The sequence below is a fragment of the Anomaloglossus baeobatrachus genome, chromosome 3 (genome assembly GCF_048569485.1).
Source record: "Anomaloglossus baeobatrachus isolate aAnoBae1 chromosome 3, aAnoBae1.hap1, whole genome shotgun sequence".
Lineage (NCBI taxonomy): Eukaryota > Metazoa > Chordata > Amphibia > Anura > Aromobatidae > Anomaloglossus > Anomaloglossus baeobatrachus.
The window spans coordinates 436,777,839-436,800,463 of NC_134355.1; the positions used below are offsets into that span (position 1 = coordinate 436,777,839).

A 22,625-nucleotide genomic window follows, 5' to 3' on the forward strand; every position below is an offset into this window, starting at 1 on the left:
ACTCTCGAAGCCACAGGATCCTGCGGATAGCGAGGGAATTAGCCGAAGCCACCGCAGTGCGGTGAGAAGCCTCCAGCATGGCAGACATGGCATAGGATGAAAAAGCTGAAGCTTGGGAAGGCAACCATTTCGGGCATAGATTCCCTGGTGAGGGAATGCATCTCTAGAGAAGCAGAGATGGCTTTGAGAGCCCACACTGCTGCAAAAGATGGGGAGAACGAGGCCCCTGCCGCCTCATATACAGATTTGGCCAGAAGGTCAACCTGGCGGTCAGTGGAATCCTTAAGAGAGGTGCCATCAGCAACTGATACAACGGTCCGGGCTGAGAGTCTAGACATCGGAAAGTCTACCTTTGGTGAATGAGCCCACTCCTTGACCACCTCAGGTGGAAAGGGAAAATGGTCATCAGAACCACGCTTTGGGAAGCATTTGTCAGGACAGGCCCTAGGCTTGGTCACAGTGGCCTGAAAACTGGAGTGGTTAAAGAACACACTCCTTGTCCTCTTAGGCAAGGTAAACTGGTGCTTTTCTGCCAGAGAGGGTTGCTCCTCTGATACTGGCGGATTGAGGTCCAGTACAGAATTAATGGACGCAATCAAATCACTAACATCTGAGTCACTTTCGGACAGATCAATGGGGCACATGGAGGTAGCCTCCGAGCCCCCAGTAAAGGCATCCTCCTTGTCCGGCGAGACAGCTTCTGAAACAGAGCCGCGGGACGAGGAAGGAGAGGGAGCCCTGCGTCTCCTTTTAGGAGGACGGGGTCTGGGACCAGATGATGAATCCTCTGTGAGCTCCGCTGAGAGAGCCCTAGCAGCAGAGGCACCCTGTGAAGGGGGCTGATGCATGTTCAGCAAAGTCCGGGACAGCTGTCCCATGGAGTCGGCAAAAGACTGGGAGATTGACCTAGAGAAGGATTCTACCCAAGCCGGGGGTTCAGCCACAGGAGCCGGAGCAGCCGGAGAGACCACTGGGGAGCGATTCCAGGCTGAGGCATTGTCAGGGTAGAGCAGGCATCACAATGTGGATATGTGCTCGGTTCAGGCAGCATGAGCTTACATGCAGTGCATACTGAACATAGCTTTGGAGCCTTGCTCCTCGTGTGAGACATGCTGCTGAAGTGGGGGCTCTTGCCAGAGTGACCCCCAGAGAGTATATACAGAGGCCCACAACCAGAGGTTGTGGCTTACCAGACCGCTGGAGCGGTGTTGTGTGCCCTCCAGATCCCAAAGCCCGGACCCCCAAGCACCTCAGCAGGGATGCTGCAGCCAGTGCTGATTGCAGAAAAAACGCTGATAAAATGGCGCCGGAGCGAGGAGAGGGGGCGGGGCCAACCCTGAGAGCGGGATCTGGAGGGCCAAAGAGACTTACAGGGGAGGAGACATGTACTCAGTGAGGAGTGTCTCTCCCCTGTGCAGAACGGCCGCTGGGTGGAGCCACACTGTCCCGCTGCATGAATGACATGCGAGGGCAGTGAAACCGAAAGTAGGCCTCCGGCGAAGCCGGGGCCTAAATTTGAGCGGTGCGGCCGGCGCGCAGGCACCATCGGCGCGGTTCTCAGGCGACAGCCAGAGAACCCGCCGGAAATGTCACAAAAAACACTCAGCACACTCTCCCCACATAATAAAGTACAGGGACCCCCAGAACATAAACGTCTCAGGTACTTAGCTTGCTGAGACGCAGGGCCATGTCCCTGGGGATGAGTGCTCCGTCCAGCAGGATCCTGAAGGGCTGTGGATGGAGACCGGTCTCCTGCAAAGCATGGAGAACCGTGCTGGCTCCCACTTCAAGCCAGAGCCCGAGGGATAGTGAAGGAGCGCGGCTTGTAAGGCTCCAGCCTTGGAATCAACCTTAACAACACCGCCGACACAGTGGGGTGAGAAGGGACATGCCGGGGGTCCAGACTTGGACCCGCTTTTCTTCAAAATCTTTCCAAAGATGAAAAATCAGATGAGAATGCATGTGTGGATGTATGCCTCCTGAACACAAAGCAATGAACTGGCTAGATCTGGTTCTCCAGGGGGTGTATATGCTCAGAGGGAGGAGCTACACTTTTTAGTGTAGTACTTTGTGTGTCCTCCGGAGGCAGAAGCTATACACCCAATGTCTGGGTCTCCCATAGGAACGATAAAGAAAAAACAAACATCTGTTCTATTTTTTCATGTGGTTGGAATGAAAGAGACCCATGCTTCAATAGAGTTAAATGCGAAAATTTTCAAATGCTCAAAACAATTGGAAAATTTGTGCTGACCTGAAAGTGGTAGCACTAGTGATTGGGCTAGAGTTTGGGTACACAACGTATGAGTTTCCTGTGCCTATGTAACAGTCATGATGTCAGCAATCATTACAAATGAAACAGCCGTCTCGAATCAATCACAGAGATGGTGGATACAATTTGCAACACAAATCACTGATCAATCCACTTAACGTTTATCTTCCACGACTTAACATTAAAAAGAACCTGTCAGGTCCCTACCGCTGTATCCCAGCAGCATTCATACCTGTATACACAGCTTCCCTGCATAACCAGCCCGTGTACGTGAGCAGTCTTCTGAACTTTTGATCAGGCTCAGTGCACCTAGTAAAGCCAGGAACCGTACACCCGGCTTCAAAGGCACACTGACTAGGCCAAAATGAGCCACATGTATGCGCAAGATTGACAGGAGATAGCGATGACGCTGGCTTGTGGAAATCATATCACACCCAGAGGGGCGTGATACCACGGAAATAGGGCCGACTAGTCTGAGTAAGCAACACCCCATTGACTAGTGAAGGAGACTCGCATTCTGATATTTGGGGGATCCAGAGAGGAATGCATTGTGAACTATAGGTACTCCTCTATCCTTGCTCTACACTACAGCTCTTCTCTCTGACAAGGAATGTACATGATAGAAGCCAACAGACACAGACCAGACGGTTGGTGGCCACACAGAATATTGTGGGCTCAAAGTTATGCACCCTCTGATCTATAAGCTGTATGTCAATGTAGATATGACATGTATAATACTCTGCAATCTGTAGATCTGTACATTTCCCAGACATTTGTGGCATATACTGAGGCTATACCATAAAAGTCTGTTGCAAGACACACTCCTAATGGGTTTTCTCATTAGAAGATGGCGTATCAAAGTGATACTCTATCACTTCTTGATTGGTGGGAGGCTGATCCTCAGAATGAAGGGGGCAAAGCACAAGTTAAGTGAAGCAGTGCCTTTAGTTTCTCCCAGTACAGCAACACTTCTGTCCTCTGTAAAAGGAACAGTGGTATGCAAGGAAAGACAATGGGACATTTATTTCTCAAACTTGGGGATCCCACAAGTCAGACCTGCTCCGCAGAAACATAAAATTATGAGATAAGAATCTCTATGTGACAAAACTGACATACATGTAAGCGCATATTAAACTAGTAGTGCTTCTGTACTTGCCTACATAGCCATTCGGATCACGCCCATCCAACTCAAAGCGATCATTAAGATAAATGGCAAAACGTAAGGCTTCTTCTGGAGAGCTGGTCCACTCAAGTATCTTCTTAGCCCAGTACATGCGCAAGAAGCCGTGCATCTTACCCTCATGGACCATCTGCAACTGATTAGAGGAAAGTGGGGTAACAAGGTTAAATCATTTTAGTCCTGATGTCATTTTTTGCCATCCCAATTTTATTATATATTTATACACACACACACACCGGGAATTTAGATTATGTTTCCATTATTAGATTTTTAAAACAATATCAATATATTTATTCTTGACAAAAAGCTGTATTACCTGAGCCGCGTTCCACAGAGGATCGTGGGTCTTCCCGCTCTCCAGTTTCTCTAGAGTATACAGGTGAGTCCGCTTGTCCTTGGCGTGATCTTTCAGAGTATTCTTGGCCCAGTCGTATGCACCTTGTTAAAAATCAATGTTCAGTACTTTCAACAAAAGCCTAAAGCTGTATAATACTGGTAGTGGCCATCTGTCTAAAATCAAAATGCTGAGTTTCCATTTAACACTTGTTAGAAATTACAGGGATCTCTTATCTGGCTATTGCTCCTATCAATCTTAAAGGGAACCTGTCATCAGAAATTTAGCTGTAAACCTAAACGTTTCCCCTTCTGCAGCTCCTGGGCTGCATTCTAGCAAGCTTCCTCTAGTTTTTGTGGCCCCTTTTATACCAAAATAAATACTTTATAAAGTATTACCTTTTTGTATGCAAATTTTGAAAATTATCCATGGGGGCGGGCTGCCTGTTGTCTGTTACTGTCCCTCCTGCAGATTTACGCCACCCCCGAACGCTGTATTTCAAACCTCAGGACGCCGCCCGTGGGCACCCGAGTTCCCGCGCATGCGCTGTGTGACTGTAGCGGTACTGTGCACTGTGTGCACGTGTGACCGCTGGTGACGTGTGCGCAGGCACCAGATTATGGGCGGCGCTGTGAGTGTCATCAGCAAGTGCAGCCCATAACCTCGTGACCGCATTTTCCCCTCTTCCTCCAGTGTACTGTGCAAGCGCTCGCTGGCCAGATGACCGACGTCACCTCCTTCCCATCTTACCCTGCGGCAGGAAATAGATGGGAGAAGCGGAGCAGGCGGAGGTGACGTCGGCTTATTTGGCCAGCGCTGGCACAGAACGCTGGAGGCACTGGGGGGAAGCGCGTCCACTAGATTATGGGCGGGAACTTGGATGCAATCACAGCACCGCCCATAATCTCGTTCCTGTGACACGTCACCAGCGATCCTGGCATGGGCGGCACCTCAGGCACAGTGGGCGGCATCCTGATGTATGAAATGGAGCAATGGGGGACAGCAACGGACACCAGAGAGCCCGCTCCCATGGATAATTCACAAGATTTTCATACCAAAAGGTACAACTTTATAAAAAGGTATTTAATTTGATTTAAAAGGCAGCACAAAGTACAGGAACCTTGCTAGAATGCAGCCCAGGAGCTGCAGAGGGGGAAACTTTTAGGTTTAAAGCTACATTTCTGATGACAGGTTCCCTTTAATAAAAAGTTATGTGTACAAGCATCATTGAACAAGGACTCATACATTATATATACACTCCTCTCCAAAGGCAATTACCAGTCTTCGGCGCTCCTGCTAACAATGGTGGAACATATTGGATGATTTTCAGTCATATGACTAGATCAATATACAAATAAGAGATATTTTATTTGTACAGTAAAATATGGTTAATTATACAACGCGTTTCGGCTCAGATGTTTTATCCTTCAGCCTTCTTCAGGTATAATTGAGAGAAAAAAGATGTATACATCTAACTTCATGAAGAGGCATGCTTATATAGAGACTAATCCTTCATTTCAAAGTGGAGACATCCTGAACAGATAACCAGCTCCATATAGTTGAGAATCATAGGAGGTGGGAGAATTCCATGAAAATGCCACTAATTGAAGTACCAATTAAAGGGAATCTGTCACCAGGAAACGGAGGAGTTTATAATGCCAGAATGCATAGACATATGCCACATATAAGTGTCTATCCTGGAAATCTACCAGTAAGTCTGGGTAGAAGGAGATCTACACTATTTAAAATACAAATATGCATAAACATATTGCTGGTAAATAACATACCCATCTAAGAAAGTAGAGCTGTCACAAAATGCCTGACCGCAAAAGCCCCAACGTATGTTTCATATCCGTTTCAGTATGATAAGTCCATTTCCTTCATCAGGGAGAAGGTTGGTAGTAAGTGCACCAAGGGTGGAACTTGATTTCAATTGTTTCCTGGGGACATAAAATGCATTTACACTTGGTGCATTCACTACTAACCTTCCCCTCTGATGAAGAAAAATGGATTTAACATATTGAAACAGATGTGAAACGTACATTGGAGCTTTTGTGTGACTTTAGTTGGTCATATATTATATGCACTATAGTTGTTATAAATATATGGATGATATGAATTTATGCTATATAATTTGTAATGTCATAACCTAGATTTGGCTATCTGATACGCTGCCACATTGTATTCAAGCCTTGCATATACAATTGGAGTTTCATTATTTATAAACTACTTTATTATGCTTAATGACTAATCTTCACCATTCTTGGTATCAAACTCCTCCGGCTTTTCCATGCCTTAGTGGAGTTAGTGCTATAATTCTAGTACACGCTATACATGTGACCACCAGTATTTTTCCCAATATGGTGCACTGGGGTTTTTGTGTCATAAGTATATTAGAAAGTAGCTTTGATAACATCAAATAGATGGGGATTTAAAAGAAATTTACTTTTACTTTTGGATTGATCCTTTAAGTGCTGTATAACTCCACCCACATCCCTGATTGGCTGTTTTCTGTATACACTGCATAGGCAGAAAGTGGCTAATGAGTGGTGTGGCAAGGGTTATACAGAACTCATGAATATAAAAGACTACATGGCAGCATGTTTACTACTTTTAGTAATAAAGTCACAATTTAACCATTAAAAGATTATCAAAAATACAGCATGCAGCCTAGTAAGTGACATTGTGACTATATTATGGTACTCTCAAATAAAGTAGCAAAACACCTAACAGATTCCCTTCTTTACATTTTATTTTTAATCTAATACCAATCCTGAGTTATAGCATTCATTTTGTATCTCAGAGCTGTATTCATAATTCTGGTCCATTGGAGTATGTCAACAGTAGACAGATCTATCCCTATCATTTTAGCTCCTGTGTATAAAACAATCTTCATTACCCGTTGGGAGAGTTGCTTTTCTACGTCAGATTGTGTTATGCTGCCAAAGTCTACATGCAGATTTGGATATAAAACTATGTTGGCGCTACAAACTAGGTGATCACACATGTAGCAAAATAGATGGATTGATACCATCTAATAGTAATGTTCTGTAGATGCACTATTTGCACTTAGGTTTTTGTACTGTATGAATGCAGATTAAAACTAACTAACCTGATAGCCTACTGCAGTGCCCATAAAGTGCACATCATACAAAATAGCAGTCCGCATGAAGTCCAATGAGTGCAGATCATGTCCGTATGGATGATGGGCAGATGGTGGGTAGACAACAGTTGTTCCTCCGATAGAGAGTAAGTCTGCCATGATGCTACTCCTTATAGTTACATCATACCGTCTGCAACGCTACACCTGAGTACTGCATTTTGGAGGATTAGTGTTCATCAATTCATATGAGTGAATGATACCGGCTGGAACGTTCCCCCACACAGGACTAGCACCCTCTAATGGAGGAACAAGTACTTTATCTACCCACCATTTGGTTACCATCAGTCCATCATAAATAGGAGCTGCACTCATTGGACGTCATATGGATTGCTACCATTTAGTTTGATATGCCATTTATGACATTAAACATAACAGGCCTCTCCTGGCTTCAAAGGAAAACAGGTACTGCCACTGCCCGTGGGCTTATAGTCCATTAGTGTCCATAGGAAGGTATGGCAGCCTACTCACACTGGCCCCTGCCAGTGTATTCTCCTCCAGGAGAGGTTCGTCCCTGTGGCCACCTCACTGACCAGCTTGGCTGCAGTCTCCTTCCAGACTGATTTCCACAGACCGGTTGTCCAGCCTCCACACAGGCTGACACACCCAGAGCTCCTTGCTCTGCAGTTTACAAACCAAACTCTCTCTCTCTCTCCTCTGTCAAACATCAGACTCCATTTTAAAAGTCACTAGTGACCTCCAACACACCCATGGGCAGGGTATGTGGATGACCAGAACCACCCATCTTCTCTGGTCATCCAAGATCCTGGGCCCTAAGAACACCATGATAATAACCTGTGGCCCTACAGGTACCCGCACGGAGTTCCAGAATCATACCACTTCCGTGGTACGTACCGACCATTCACAATCAGGCCGGTCACCATCTTACAACCATTATACACTTTAGTCAAACGCTTGGTTTTTCGTTAAATGTGGATAAAGCTTTTCAAAGACCATTCACATGTGTTTTAAGGTCATCCATATCAAAACCAGAGTGTTCAACCTTCTATGCCGTGAACAAAAATTGTTTTAATAAGATCGCTTTTAGAAAGGCAAAGTAATAGTGTTCTAAAAAGATGTGTGCATAAACCTATTAATCAACCAGAAAAAAAGTGAAAAAGGAAGGAAGAAAAAAAAAAAAAAAAAAAAGAAACAAAATTCCCTAGATTCCTGAGAATGGACAGACAGTGAACTACATTAGTCGCAGAGAATACAATAGCAATTGCCGTAAAATACAGTCATTTTTATCACAGTGATGGCATCAGAAAATGGCGCACAAGGTTGGCACCCAGATTGGTCCATGTCTGACGGTAATTCCCATTCACAACACACAGTAAAGTAAGGACGTCCGTCTAACACCGGTAGATGCGTACCTTGCACGGTGTCGTAGTTTTTGTTGTAGTAGCAGTAATTGTCGGCCAGCTCTCTCCGCACCACGGCCTCCTCCACAAAGCTGTCCACAGATTCCTTGTACTTGTTGCGGTACTTCTGCACCTCCAGGATTGCTCGCTGCACAGATAGCTGACCTGAGGTACAACCATAGAAATATACATCCTCAGTGGTTGATCAGCGCCGGGCCATTACTGGACATAGATTTGCCAATACTAGAGTCCTGGACAAAAATTTGAGACTGACAGATTGATTTTCACAACGCTCCAATGTTTTTAGATCTGTTAGTCAGGTATCTCTATGGTTACTGAGGAACAATTATAATCATTTCATAAGTTTTATACTTTGACAAATACAGTCATGACCAAAAGTGTTGGCCCCCTTGAAATGGTTCCCCAGTAGAGCTTCTCATTCAGCCAGATCAGTCTCGTACTTTGCACTGGCGAGGGACAACCATCCTGAAACACAGTGCAAGTTCAGATTATGATCTGGCATAAATCCAAGGTCATATGAAAAGGCTCATTGGAGAGTCACTTTTAACTTTTAGGATTGCTACTTCTAATAGGTGGCACGAGAGTTTGTCTCCTTCCTCCAGAAAGCATCCAGAAAGTGAAGCTTTTCTCGGATAATTATTGCAATTACACATGTTTTGTTATACACATTTGTTGTTCCAATACACAAACATTTGTAATAATTTTCTGGACCAATTTCAAATGGTGACAATACTTTCGGCCATAACTGAACATCAAGTTTATACAAAGACTCAATATTTATAGTGTGTTCCTATATTTTTCAAGACCTCTGTAATTCTCCCTGGCAGCTGAATATCAGCTCTTGGGCAAAATCCTGACTGAGGACAGCCCATTCTTATCTAATCAGTGCCTGGATTGTAACACAATTTCTGTCTTTTGATTTTTCTACCAGCTTTTTGAGGAATGATCCCAGGTTCCCAATGGGATTGAGATCTGGGACGTGACCGTCCATGGATCCAAAATTTGAACATTTTTTCAAAGTATTCTTCATTGAGCCACTTGGGTTCCATTAACACAGACCGACCGGTGGCACAATATGACTGCAGATCGGTAAACTTAACGACTGGCGTTTGTTTCATTAAAGCAAACAATGTGCACTAGAGCCATTTATAGGCGGCCATTGTTTTGTATATATTTCAAAAAGATCTCCTCGGAATGGTGGTCCCATGGATATGTGGCTGCAGTGGTCTCATGCCACCCTCCATTTATAAAAGAGAACTATAAAAAAAAGTGGGGCAAATTGTTACAAAGTGGGAGAACTATTACTGTAGGGAATAAAGTGGGTTTTATTATTTTTGGCGGAAAGCGAGCCATGTTATTACTCTGTAGGGGAAATTACCGACAGGCACAAAAGAGGGTACAATATCTGTGAGGTTCAATGTTTGTATGCGGGGGAATTTTACTGGATCGAGACACAAAAGAAGGGAACTAAAACTGAGGCGAAGAATGGGAATTTTACTTTTTGATGACCAAATTTTTTTGGGGGGGGGGGGGGGGATGTACTACTCTGGAGGCGCTAGTACTATGCATGTGTCATCAAGAGGGAAATTGGGAGTAGCAGAGGAATGGGCAGTTGTGGGCAGACCGATAAGATAGTGAAGGTATCGGTAAACAGACAATATGTCTGCAAGTTACTGGATGTAGCTCCAGTTCTCATGATCTCTCCATTATTTAGCGGTATGCTATCAAACCTATAGCTGAGCCGCTCTAAGCCTGCCACGTTATAAAAGCTGTCTTATAGATATGCGGTCTCTGATACACATTTATTTGGGATCTTATACGAGCACCATCAATGTCCCTGCTGTAAAATAGCAATCATGAGAGAAAATACATATTCTCTGTAAAATAACTCACCAAAATGAAACCATGGAGACAGGTTACTGAGTGCTTGTTGGTTGGGATTATTTCGATCAGAATTAAAAGATTTAAGCCGCTCTGATATAAATGACTGGAGCATGGCCATTGCCGCCTTTGAACCTGGTTTAGCCCATTCTACTTCTGTAACTGTACGATCTACTTCCAAACTGGCATAGCACTTATCCCAATCTATAGGCTGGAGGAGAAGGATGACAGGTAAGGCATATACACATTTTTAATACTTCTTACCCATTTTTTGCCAAGTACGAAAGGGGTTGTTTCCCTTCAGAAATAGTTCTGCACCACAGTGGGCATAGCCGCTGAGCTTAAGGACTGGCTATTGATGGTGTGATGTCAGCCACACAGTCAGTGCCAGACACCGGGAGCAGTGATGGGTCCTTGGCGGTGGACCCGAAGAGGGAGTATACAATACCGTTTGTTATTTTTTTTTTTTATTAAGAAACTGCAGCCAGAGCAGCTTATCTGAATAGTTACAACCTCTTTCATTACACAATTTATCAATAAGAGACCTACTGAAAAGCAATCAGACAATATGGAAAGCCAACTCAGAATGCACAAATTTGATATACAGTGGGTAGGGAAAGTATTCAGACCCCTTTAAATGTGTCACTCTTTATAGCCATTTGGTAAATTCAAAAAAGTTCATGTTTTTCTCATTAATGTACGCTCTGCACTCCATCTTGACAGAAAACCCCCCAGAAATATATACATTTTTGCAAATTTATTAAACAAGAAAAACAAATATCACATGGTCATAAGTATTCAGACCCTTTGCTCAGATACTCATATTTAAGTCACATGCTGTTCATTTCCTTGTGATCCTCCTTGAGATGTTTCTACTCCTTCATTGGAGTCCAGCTGAGTTTAATTAAACTGTTAGGACTTGATTTGGAAAGGCACTCAGCTGTCTATATAAGACCTCACAGCTCACAGTGCATGTCAGATCAAATGAGAATCATGAGGTCAAATGAATTGCCCAAGGAGCTCAGAGACAGAATTATGGCAAGGCTCAGATCTAGCCACAGTTAGGGTATGTGCGCGCGTTGCTTTTTAGCTGCTTTTTCTTCTGCGCTGTTTAATGCCAAAATGGATGTGTTCTTCTATTCAAGCAAAGTCTATGGGAATTTGGGTTTCTTGTTCACACTATGTTGTTCAAAATGCTGTCTTTTTGTGGCAGAACTTTGGTCAAAAACTCAGCTTTGCAGTGCAAAACCCAAATGGCAAAAACAATTGACATGTTGCTTCTTTGAAAAGCTGAGTTTTTGACCAAAGTTCTGCCACAAAAAGGCAGCATTTTGAACAACATAGTGTGAACAAGAAACCCAAATTCCCATAGACTTTGCTTGAATAGAAGAACACATCCATTTTGGCATTAAACAGCGCAGAAGAAAAAGCAGCAAAAAAGCAGGTAAAAAGCAGGTAAAAAGCAACGTGCGCACATACCCTTACAAAAGAATTTCTGCAGTACTCAAGGCTCCTAAGAGCACAGTGGCCTCCATAATCCTTAAATGGAAGAAGTTTGGGACCACCAGAACTCTTCCTAGGCCTGTCTCTCCAGCCAAACTAAGCAATCGAGGGAGAAGAGCCTCGGTGAGAGAGGTAAAGAAGAACCCAAAGATCATTGTGGCTGAGCTCAAAAGATGCAGTAGGGAGGTGGGAAAAAGTTCCACAAAGTCAACTATCACTACAGCCATCCACCAGTCCAGTCTTGATGGCAGAGTGGCCCGACAGAAGCCTCTCCTCAGTGCAAGACATATAACTGCCCGCATAGAGTTTGCAAAAAAACACATGAAGGACTCCCAGACTATGAGAAATAAGATTCTCTGGTCTGATGAGACAAAGATAGAACTTTTGGGTGATAACTAAGCGGGATGTGTGGAGAAATCCAGGCACTGCTCATCACCTGCCCAATACAATCCCAACATTGAAACATGGTGGTGGCAGCATCATGCTATGGGTGTGTATTTCAGCTACAGGGACAGGATGACTGGCTGCAATTGAAGGAAAGATGAATGCAGCGAAGTACAAAGATATCCTGGAAGAAAATCTCTTCCAAAGTGCTCTGGACCTCAGACTTGGCCAAAGGTTCATCTTCCAACAAGACAATGACCCTAGCTAAAATAACAAAGGAGTGGCTTCAGAACAACTCTGTGACCATTCTTGACTGGCCCAGCCAGAGCCCTGACCTAAACCCAATTGAGCATCTCTGGAGAGACCTGAAAATTTAAAGGGGTCTGAATATTTTCCGTACCCACCGTACAAAAAATAATATTGTTATGTATGCTGGTACCTTTTCCAAAAAAATAGAGAAAATACCATGTTGTAAGTGAGGCTGAAGTTATTTTTTATGTACATTGAATGGTATGTCAAAAATAAGATAAAAACATCTTCTGTCCAATACTAGAAATAAGTGTCCACTGGAAATTTTTACCTACCAACACCAATACTAACCTCAGCCACCAGTTTGGAGGTGTATGGATGAGTACTGACTGGAGGGAATTCAGTCAGGAACTGAGAGAGCTGGTCATGGATTTTCCTCCGAATGGTACGAGCGCCATACTCCTGTTTATTGGAGGCAACCCAGCAGGGGACAATATTATGGGCATCCACCTGGAAATGAACCAAAGGCCTTAGACATGTTACGAGGTTAGGTTAACACATTGCATCTGCCGCTATGTCTAAAAAAATATCACCTGCACAAGAGGAACATCTTTAGGTAAACGTTCACAGACATCGGACACCCACTGCAGGGGGACACGCAGAGGTGCAAAGTCAGTCACCACCCCTCCAATGCTATGTTCTTTCACAAAACTTGGGAGAACATCCTTGGCATATCCAGTAAGCAAATGGAAGGGAATGTTGAGATCTTTACAATCCTGAAACAAAAACAATCTGGATGTTTAAGATGGCCACCATAATTGCAATCCCTTTTACCCCTGCTCTTTTTCGTCATACCTGAGCCACCTCTTGCAATCCCTTTAACATAAAGCCATAGTGCCGGATGGTGGCTTCTAAGAACTTTGGAACTAAACAGAAGACGACATGCAGTGGGAGCTTTTGCTTCATGGCCAGGCGCTGAGCATATAGAAAGGCCCAGTTATCTGAAAGGGGTGCAAGTACAAATTGTTAGTGTCTTCCAGAACTTCACCAGTTAGGAGGAATTTAAAGAGAACCTGTCACCTGTAAAAATGCCATTAACATGCAGATATGGGGTTAATCAGCGTTACTAGCATTCTGAACCTGCCCAGCTCCTGCAGATTAAACTCTGATGCCGGGAGGAAATTAACTATTTCTCCCGGTAGTGATTCAGTTTCAGGCGGCGCCGGTACGGGTTCAGTCACTGCTCTGTGTATGTAGTGGATTAGCTGTAAGTGCGCCACCCACACTGACGACCACTAAGCATTATATCCAGCTGTCAGTCAGTGCTGTGTGGTCACAGCCGCCGTCGCTCTCCATACACAGAACAGTGACTTTACTCGTGCCGGTGCCATCCTCATACCTGAAAACGGAATGCTGTCGGGAGGATTAAAGTTAATTTCCTCCCAGCAGCGGGATTTAATGTGCAGGTGCCTGACAGGTTCAAAATGCTATTAACCTGCAAATTAACCCTATATAGCAAGTTAATAGAATTTTTCCAAGTGACAGGTTCCCTAAAAAGACCTGAAAGGAGATTTGTCCAGACTAATAGAAAAAAAAAAAAAAAAAAAAAAATAGTGGAGCAATTAGCCATCACAACCTATGAGACAGAGGCTGTCACTTTTCAAAGGTTCTCTAAATATAAGATTTAATGGTTGCTACAAAGAGTCAATTAATGTACCTTCAACTCTCTGATCCCTGGACATCCAGTACACTATGCCCAGGGCATCATCTTTCAGGTCCGCCTCCGGAGACACCAGCCGTACCCTCTTCTTGTTAAATTTAAAGTCAGATACAGAGGTAGCAACACCTAAGCGAGACTTCTTCACTGCCTCTAGCAGATCTCTTTCTGCTGTAACGCCTTTCTTCTCTTCCATCTTCCTTTTCTTGGCATCGCCATCTGAGGTCTCGCTGTTACTCACATCAGATATTACTTTAGATTTGCCCTTACTTTCTTGGGGTTTTCTTTTTCCTTGGCTTTTGGATGCAGTGATTGATTTGGTCTTGGAGTCATCTTCCTGGCTAGCGTTAGTCTTCTCGCTTTCACACCCTTCTTTTTTTCCCTTTGGAGTCTTTGCCTTCTGAGACATGGTTCGGATTTTTGACAAGGGAAGAAGATGCCAATAGCGTGGAATCAGTTTGACTTTTCCTTGAGAAAATGAAAAATTACATTCATTTACAAGGGTAGAAATTTTCTAAAATATTATAGGTGCAATTTCTGTGTATTAGATATTTTTTCAATAGGAAAAGAAGGGAATTTTGTTTACTTACCGTAAATTCCTTTTCTTCTAGCTCCTATTGGGAGACCCAGACAATTGGGTGTATAGCTTCTGCCTCCGGAGGCCACACAAAGTATTACACTTTAAAAGTGTAACCCCTCCCCTCTGCCTATACACCCTCCCGTGGATCACGGGCTCCTCAGTTTTGGTGCAAAAGCAGGAAGGAGAAAACTTATAAATTGGTCTAGGGTAAATTCAATCCGAAGGATGTTCGGAGAACTGAAGACCATGAACCAAAAGAACAATTCAACATGAACAACATGTGTACACAAAAGAACAACCAGCCCGAAGGGAACAGGGGCGGGTGCTGGGTCTCCCAATAGGAGCTAGAAGAAAAGGAATTTACGGTAAGTAAACAAAATTCCCTTCTTCTTTGTCGCTCCATTGGGAGACCCAGACAATTGGGACGTCCAAAAGCAGTCCCTGGGTGGGTAAAAGAATACCTCAATAAACAAGAGCCGAAAAAACGGCCCCCTCTTACAGGTGGGCAACCGCCGCCTGAAGGACTCGCCTACCTAGACCGGCGTCTGCCGAAGCATAGGTATGCACTTGATCGTGCTTCGTGAAAGTGTGCAGACTAGACCACGTAGCTGCCTGACACACCTGCTGAGCCGTAGCCCGGTGCCGCAATGCCCAGGACGCACCCACGGCTCTGGTAGAATGGGCTTTCAACCCTGAAGGAAGCGGAAGCCCAGAAGAACGGTAGGCTTCGAGAATCGGTTCCTTGATCCACCGAGCCAAGGTTGACTTGGAAGCCTGCGAACCCTTACGCTGGCCAGCGACAAGGACAAAGAGCGCATCTGAACGACGCAGGGGCGCCGTGCGAGACATGTAGAGCCGGAGTGCTCTCACCAGATCCAAAGAGTGCAAATCCTTTTCACATTGGTGAATTGGATTAGGGCAAAATGAAGGCAAGGAGATATCCTGATTGAGATGAAAAGGGGATACCACCTTAGGGAGAAATTCCGGGACCGGACGCAGAACCACCTTATCCTGGTGAAACACCAGGAAGGGGGCTTTGCATGACAGCGCTGCAAGCTCAGACACTCTTCGGAGTGATGTGACTGCCACTAGAAAGGCCACCTTCTGCGAAAGACGTGATAGAGAGACATCCCGCAGCGGCTCGAAAGGTGGTTTCTGAAGAGCCGTTAGCACCCTGTTAAGATCCCAGGGTTCCAGCGGACGCTTGTAAGGTGGGACTATGTGGCAAACTCCCTGCAGGAACGTGCGGACCTGCGGAAGCCTGGCTAGGCGCTTTTGAAAAAATACGGAGAGCGCCGATACTTGGCCCTTGAGAGAGCCGAGTGACAAACCCTTGTCCATTCCGGATTGAAGGAATGAAAGAAAAGTGGGTAAGGCAAACGGCCATGGAGGAAAACCGTTATCAGAGCACCAGGATAAGAAGATTTGCCAAGACCTGTAATAGATCTTGGCGGACGTTGGCTTTCTGGCCTGTCTCATGGTGGCAATGACATCCTGAGATAACCCTGAAGACGCTAGGAGCCAGGACTCAATGGCCCCACAGTCAGGTTGAGGGCCACAGAATTCAGATGGAAAAACGGGCCTTGTGACAGCAAGTCTGGGCGGTCTGGAAGCGCCCACGGTTGACCCACCGTGAGATGCCACAGATCCGGGTACCACGACCGCCTCGGCCAGTCTGGAGCGATGAGAATGGCGCGACGGCAGTCGGACCTGATCTTGCGTAACACTCTGGGCAGCATCGCCAGAGGAGGAAACACATAAGGCAGTCGAAACTGCGACCAATCTTGAACTAACGCGTCCGCCGCCAGAGCTCTGTGATCCTGAGAACGTGCCATGAATGCCGGGACTTTGTTGTTGTGCCGTGACGCCATGAGATCGACGTCCGGCGTTCCCCAGCGGCGACAGATCTCTCGAAAGACTTCTGGGTGCAGAGACCATTCCCCCGCATCCATGCCCTGACGACTGAGAAAATCTGCTTCCCAGTTTTCTACGCCCGGGATGTGAACTGCGGAGATGGTGGAGGCTGTGGCTTCCACCCACTGCAGAATCCGCCGGACTTCCTGGAAGGCTTGACGACTGCGAGTGCCGCCTTGGTGGTTGATGTATGCGACGGCAGTGGCGTTGTCCGACTGGATACGGATCTGCCTGCCCTCCAACCACCGATGGAAAGCCAATAGGGCTAGATACACTGTCCTTATCTCCAGAATATTGATCTGAAGGGATGACTATCGGAGTCCAGGTTCCCTGAGCCCTGTGGTGGAGAAAAACCGCTCCCCACCCTGACAGGCTCGCGTCCGTGGTGACCACAGCCCAGGTTGGGGGTAGGAAGGATTTTCCCTGCGATAGAGAATTGGGAAGGAGCCACCACTGAAGTGACGTCTTGGTTGCAAGGGAAAGCAAGACGTTCCAGTCGAGGGAAGCCGACCTCCTGTCCCATTTGCGGAGAATGTCCCATTGGAGTGGCCGTAGATGGAATTGCGCGAACGGCACTGCCTCCATAGCTGCCACCATCTTCCCCAGGAAGTGCATGAGGCGCCTTAAGGGGTGTGACTGACTCCGAAGAAGTGATTGCACCCCTGCCTGCAGAGAAAGCTGTTTGTCCCGCGGTAGCTTGACTACCGCTGGCTGTGTATGAAACTCCATCCCGAGGTAAGTCAGTGATTGGGTCGGTGTCAACTTGGATTTCGGGAAGTTGATGATCCACCCGAACTGCTGGAGAGTCGCCAGAGCGACGGTAAGGCTTTGTTGACACGCCACCCAAGAAGGGGCCCTGACTAGGAGATCGTCTAAGTAGGGGATCACCGAGTGGCCCTGAGAGTGCAGGACCGCCACGACGAATGCCATGACTTTGGTGAAAACTCGTGGGGCTGTCACCAGGCCGAAAGGCAATGCCACGAACTGAAGGTGTTCGTCCCCGATGGCGAAACGCAAGAAACGTTGATGTTCGGGTGCAATCGGCACGTGGAGATAAGCATCCTTGATGTCGATCGATGCTAGGAAGTCTCCTTGTGACATCGAGGCGATGACAGAGCGGAGAGATTCCATCCGAAACCGTCTGGTTCTCACATGTCTGTTGAGTAGCTTGAGGTCCAGAACTGGACGGAATGATCCGTCCTTTTTTGGCACCACGAACAAGTTGGAGTAAAAGCCGCGACCACGTTCCTGAAGGGGAACGGGGATCACAACTCCTTCTGTCTTCAGAGCATCCACTGCCTGAAAAAGTGCGTCGGCCTGAGCGGGGGGCGGAGAGGTTCTGAAGAAACGAGCCGCAGGACGAGAGCTGAACTCTATCCTGTAACCGTGAGACAGAATGTCTCTCACCCATCGGTCTTGAACATGTGGCCACCAGGCGTCGCCAAAGCGGGAGAGCCTGCCACCGACCGAGGATGCGGCTAGGGGAGGCCTAGAGTCATGAGGAGGCCGTCTTGGAGGCAGTGCCTCCTGCGGCCTTTTGGGGGCGTGACTTGGACCGCCACGCATAGGAGTTCCTCTGGCCTTTCTCCGGCCTGCTGGACGAAGAGGATTGGGGCTTGGCGGAGGGACGAAAGGACCGAAACCTCGATTGTATTTTTCGTTGCTGAGGTCTCTTAGGTTTGGACTGGGGTAAGGAGGAGTCCTTTCCCTTGGATTCCTTAATAATCTCACCCAATCGTTCGCCAAACAAACGGTCGCCAGAAAACGGTAAACCGGTTAAGAACCTCTTGGAGGCAGAGTCTGCCTTCCATTCGCGCAGCCACATGGCCCTGCGGACTGCCACAGAGTTAGCGGATGCTACAGCTGTACGGCTAGCAGAGTCCAGGACTGCGTTCATGGCGTAGGATGAAAAGGCTGACGCTTGAGAGGTCAAAGACGCAACTTGCGGAGCAGAATTACGTGTAACAGCATTAATCTCAGCCAGACAAGCAGAGATAGCTTGGAGTGCCCACACGGCTGTAAAGGCCGGGGCAAAAGACGCGCCCGTGGCCTCATAGATGGACTTCACCAGGAGCTCTTGTATCAAGGTTAAGGGCGACGTCAGGGTCAGAGCCCTGAGCTGCGACGTCCGCCTCGTCCTCCAGAGAGTCCTCAAGCTGGGAACCCGAGCAGCGTGAAGAAGTCGGGGAAGATTCCCAGCGAGCCCGCTTAGCCGATCTGGGACTGCGGTCCGGGCAGGAGTCCTCCGCCTGAGACCTAGGGGCCAACCTGGGAGCGCGCTGCGGAGCGGACCGAGAGGGGCCTGGAGGCGACGAGCCAACAGGGGCCGGGGCCTGTGAAAGGACCGGTCTGGACTGCAAAGCTTCTAGCAGCTTGGCAGACCATTTGTCCATAGACTGAGCCATGGATTGTGAAAGTGACTCAGAGTTTCTCAGCAAAAGAGGCGAACTCTGTCCCTGCCGCCTGGACAGGGGGAGCAGGGGGTCTACATGAGCCGAGGGGCCCACTAGTGACCGAGGCTCCGGCTGAGCAAGCGAAACAGGGGTCGAGCATTGCTCACAGTGAGGGTAGGTGGAACCCGCAGGTAACATAGCCCCACAAGAGGTACAGGCCGCAAAAAAAACCCTGTGCCTTAACAGCTTTGCTCCTTGTGGACGACATGCTGTTGTCTCCTAGGAGAGTGATCACTGAGGGTATGGGAAAAAAGGGGTATACAGCCCGACCGAACAGATACGTATTATATATATATATATATATATATCTCTATTCCGGCACCCTAGGGGGACCAGCACCGGGTGACCGGTGTGGCTTACCGACCGCTAACAAGCGGAGTGTGTCCTCCAGATTCCCTGCCTTAGGTCCCCAGGAGCTGCAGAGCTGTTCACTGAGAATCCTCCACCGGCAGAATGCCAAAAAATGGCTGCCGGAGCTCTCAGGGGAGGAGTGGAGCCGTGGGCGGCGCCAGGAAAGTGCGGGAATCTGGGGTCCCCACAGTGATTAGTGAGGGGGGAGGAAAACATGCAGGATGCTCCAGCCCTCACATCCGACATCAGGTCGTTAATCCCGCCCTTACCCCTGACAGGCAGGCCCGGGGGCGGGATTTTTGCGACTAGGCCGCGATGAAGCCGGGGACTAAATTTGAGACCGCGCCCGACAAGCAGGCACGGTCGGCGTGGAAGTCCACCGGCCTTCTCAATTCAGCAGCTGCCGCAGCTTCCGGGAAGAAGGTGCGCTCCCTGCACAATCCCCAATGGGGACACAGAGTACCTTTGAGTTGCAGGGCCCGGTCCCTGAGGTTGAATAGGCTCCGGTCCGGCAGGTTCCCACAGGGGCTGCGGAGGGAGCACGGTCCCAGTAAATGGATGACCGCTTAGGATCCCACTTCTCCCAGAGCCGCTAAGGGATGGTGAAGGAGACAGCATGTGGCTCCAGCCTTTGTACCCGCAATGGGTACTTCAACCTTAACAACACCACCGACGTAGTGGGGTGAGAAGGGAACATGCCGGGGGCCCCGTGGGGGCCCTCTTTTCTTCCAACCGACATAACTAATATGAGAATGCATGAGTGGATGTGTGCCTCCTTCCACACAAAGCATAAAACTGAGGAGCCCGTGATCCACGGGAGGGTGTATAGGCAGAGGGGAGGGGTTACACTTTTTAAAGTGTAATACTTTGTGTGGCCTCCGGAGGCAGAAGCTATACACCCAATTGTCTGGGTCTCCCAATGGAGCGATAAAGAAAAACCCTATAAAGTATTAAAACGTATAGGGAACAAGATATCAGCACATATATCATCAACGCACATTTGACCAGTAACCGAGCATACTGCTTTAGCCATAAAAGCAAACATTCCTTGGACCAAATATATGTATGACTGGCAGGTCCAGACCCAAAATCCTGAAAAGTCCTATATACCAGGGTGAATGGTTGCTGAAATTAATAATGGCTAATGATTACAACATAAAGGGGCATTCAGCACCAGCTTTCCCCATCTATAACATCCACCCTAACAATGTGGCCCCCTGAGATCAACTAGTCACTGTGGGGACTCGGCAGATCTGGCTGGACCAAGACTATTTTATAGGGCTGTGTAATCACCAATATCATATAATACAGTGGAACCTTGGTTAACGAGAACAATCCGTTGTGGGAGTGTGCTTGTTAACCAAGTTACTCATTCAGCAAAGCAAGATTTCCTATTGGAAATCATTGCAATGCTGACAATTCGTTCCACAACTTGTTAAATGTCCCATCCTGGTCCCCTATTGTGTCATTCCACACAAGTACAAAACACGCACAAACATACACAAACACACACACATTATGCTCACCTTACCTTCCGTTCCATAGCCGGTCTCCTGGGACTTGCTGTTCGCTAGTACGGACTGTGTATCGGTTACCATCACGACGAGGGAGGAACTTCCGCACCCAGAGCTCTGACGTCAAAGGGAGGAGCCGCTTGCCTCTGATTGGCCAGCGCACTGCCTTTGAGTAGCGGTGACAGAGGAAGTTCCTGCTTCGTCGCTATGGTTGCCGATGCACAGCCTATGCCAGCAAACTACAGGACCCAAGAGGCCGGCGATGGAACGGAAGGTACACATATTATGCTCACCTTACCTTCCGTTCCATTGCCGGCCTCCTGGATCTTGTAGTTTGCTGCGAGGATTCCTCCCTTGTCGCGATGTACCAGCGGACTACAAAAACCATGAGACCGGCGATGGAACGGAAGGTAAGGTGAGCATAATACTGTGTGTGTGTGCGTGTGTGTGCGTGTGTGTGTGTGTGTGCGCGTGTGTGTGCGTGTGCGTTTGTGCGGAATGCAAATGCAGGTTAGAGCGCGGTGGATGGACGAAACCGGAAGTGTGTGCGGTGAGGATTTTGCTCGTCCAGCAAAGCTTTCTTGTAAACAGAGGTACAAATTTACAGAAAGCTTTGCTTGTTAAGCGAAATTCTCGTTAACTGGGTTACTCGTTAAGCGAGGTTCCACTTGTACTGGGAAATAACCCCCTAGAGGGTAATTAGCAGAACTGCTCCCTTCCTACAGTAGGGAACTGTTGGTGCAGTACGCTCCTGGTTATAACCTACTAAGTCCAGTTCACACCTTACAGTTTTGATCTGGCGCCCTTAGTTGTAAGGCTAGTTTCACATATCCGGTTTTTTGCCGGTTTGGCGATTCCGGCGCACGCCAGTACAGTGTATACAGTACAATGGCAGAGCACCAAGCTCCGATCACATGCTGTCATGTGACCGGAGCATGTGACCTGGAAGTTGCCGTGCTGCCATTGTACTATTTACACTGTACTGGAGTGCACCAGATCCGCCAAACAACTGGATATGTGAAACTAGCCTAAGGAGGAATAAACACTACGAGACATATCACGAATATCTATGCAAAGTTATGCTTCCCCATACGGAAACCCTACTATATTCAGATGTCCACCCAACTACATACACAATGGCAATCTGTTCTGTTTCTTGTTGAGGTTTCCGCATTTTCCTTTTATACATTTTTGCTTGGTATTTACAGCAGTGTCTTACAGTTTTTTATTAGCTGAAAAGCTGCAGTTCTGTGCTTAAAACAGAATTGTGATTTTACATGCATTTTTCAGGCTTTGTAGTTAGGGCAGAGCATGAAGCAGTGGTGCAGGCCGGTACAAGAGTAGAGATGAGCAGACCCCAACTTTACATTTCGGTGTTAAAAACTTTACAAAAAAAAAAAAAGGAGTTTGGGTTTGGAGTTCCTGTGCTCGGGTACACGCGGTGATCGGCCCTGTGTGAGCAGCCTGTAAAGTCTGAATGGTTCTCATTGGGGTAACATCAGTGAGATCAGATGTAGTGTGTACAAAAAAAAAAAAAAATACAAAAGAACCCGCCAGATGTGCTCTGTTTATGGCTGGCTGTATGTGGGCAGAGAACCGAACAGCCCAATCAGTGACTTCCAATGAGGTTAGGTTAAGTCCAGGTCCAGAACAGAACGTTATCTAAAGTCCGGCTGAACCCGAACTTCCACAGCTCCGCTCATCTCTACTGATTATTATAATTATTTTTATTGTCCAGCCACCATTAGGGTGTT

At 47.1% G+C, this 22,625-nt stretch overlaps 1 protein-coding gene across 4 annotated transcripts in view; it reads right to left on the reverse strand.

The window, feature by feature from the left end:
* LOC142296615 (deoxyribodipyrimidine photo-lyase-like) overlaps positions 1-22,625 on the reverse strand; it is a 44,533-nt gene that overhangs the window by 17,656 nt on the left and 4,252 nt on the right. For all 4 annotated transcript variants that reach the window (XM_075340431.1, XM_075340430.1, XM_075340433.1 and 1 more), the window contains 8 exons: positions 14,060-14,527; positions 13,198-13,343; positions 12,936-13,118; positions 12,694-12,852; positions 10,219-10,417; positions 8,317-8,469; positions 3,766-3,887; positions 3,426-3,585 (listed from right to left, as the gene is read on the reverse strand). In XM_075340431.1, the coding sequence (XP_075196546.1) occupies positions 3,426-3,585; positions 3,766-3,887; positions 8,317-8,469; positions 10,219-10,417; positions 12,694-12,852; positions 12,936-13,118; positions 13,198-13,343; positions 14,060-14,468 (1,531 nt within the window). In that variant the 5' untranslated portion in view covers positions 14,469-14,527. The remainder of the gene's footprint in view (positions 1-3,425; positions 3,586-3,765; positions 3,888-8,316; positions 8,470-10,218; positions 10,418-12,693; positions 12,853-12,935; positions 13,119-13,197; positions 13,344-14,059; positions 14,528-22,625) is intronic.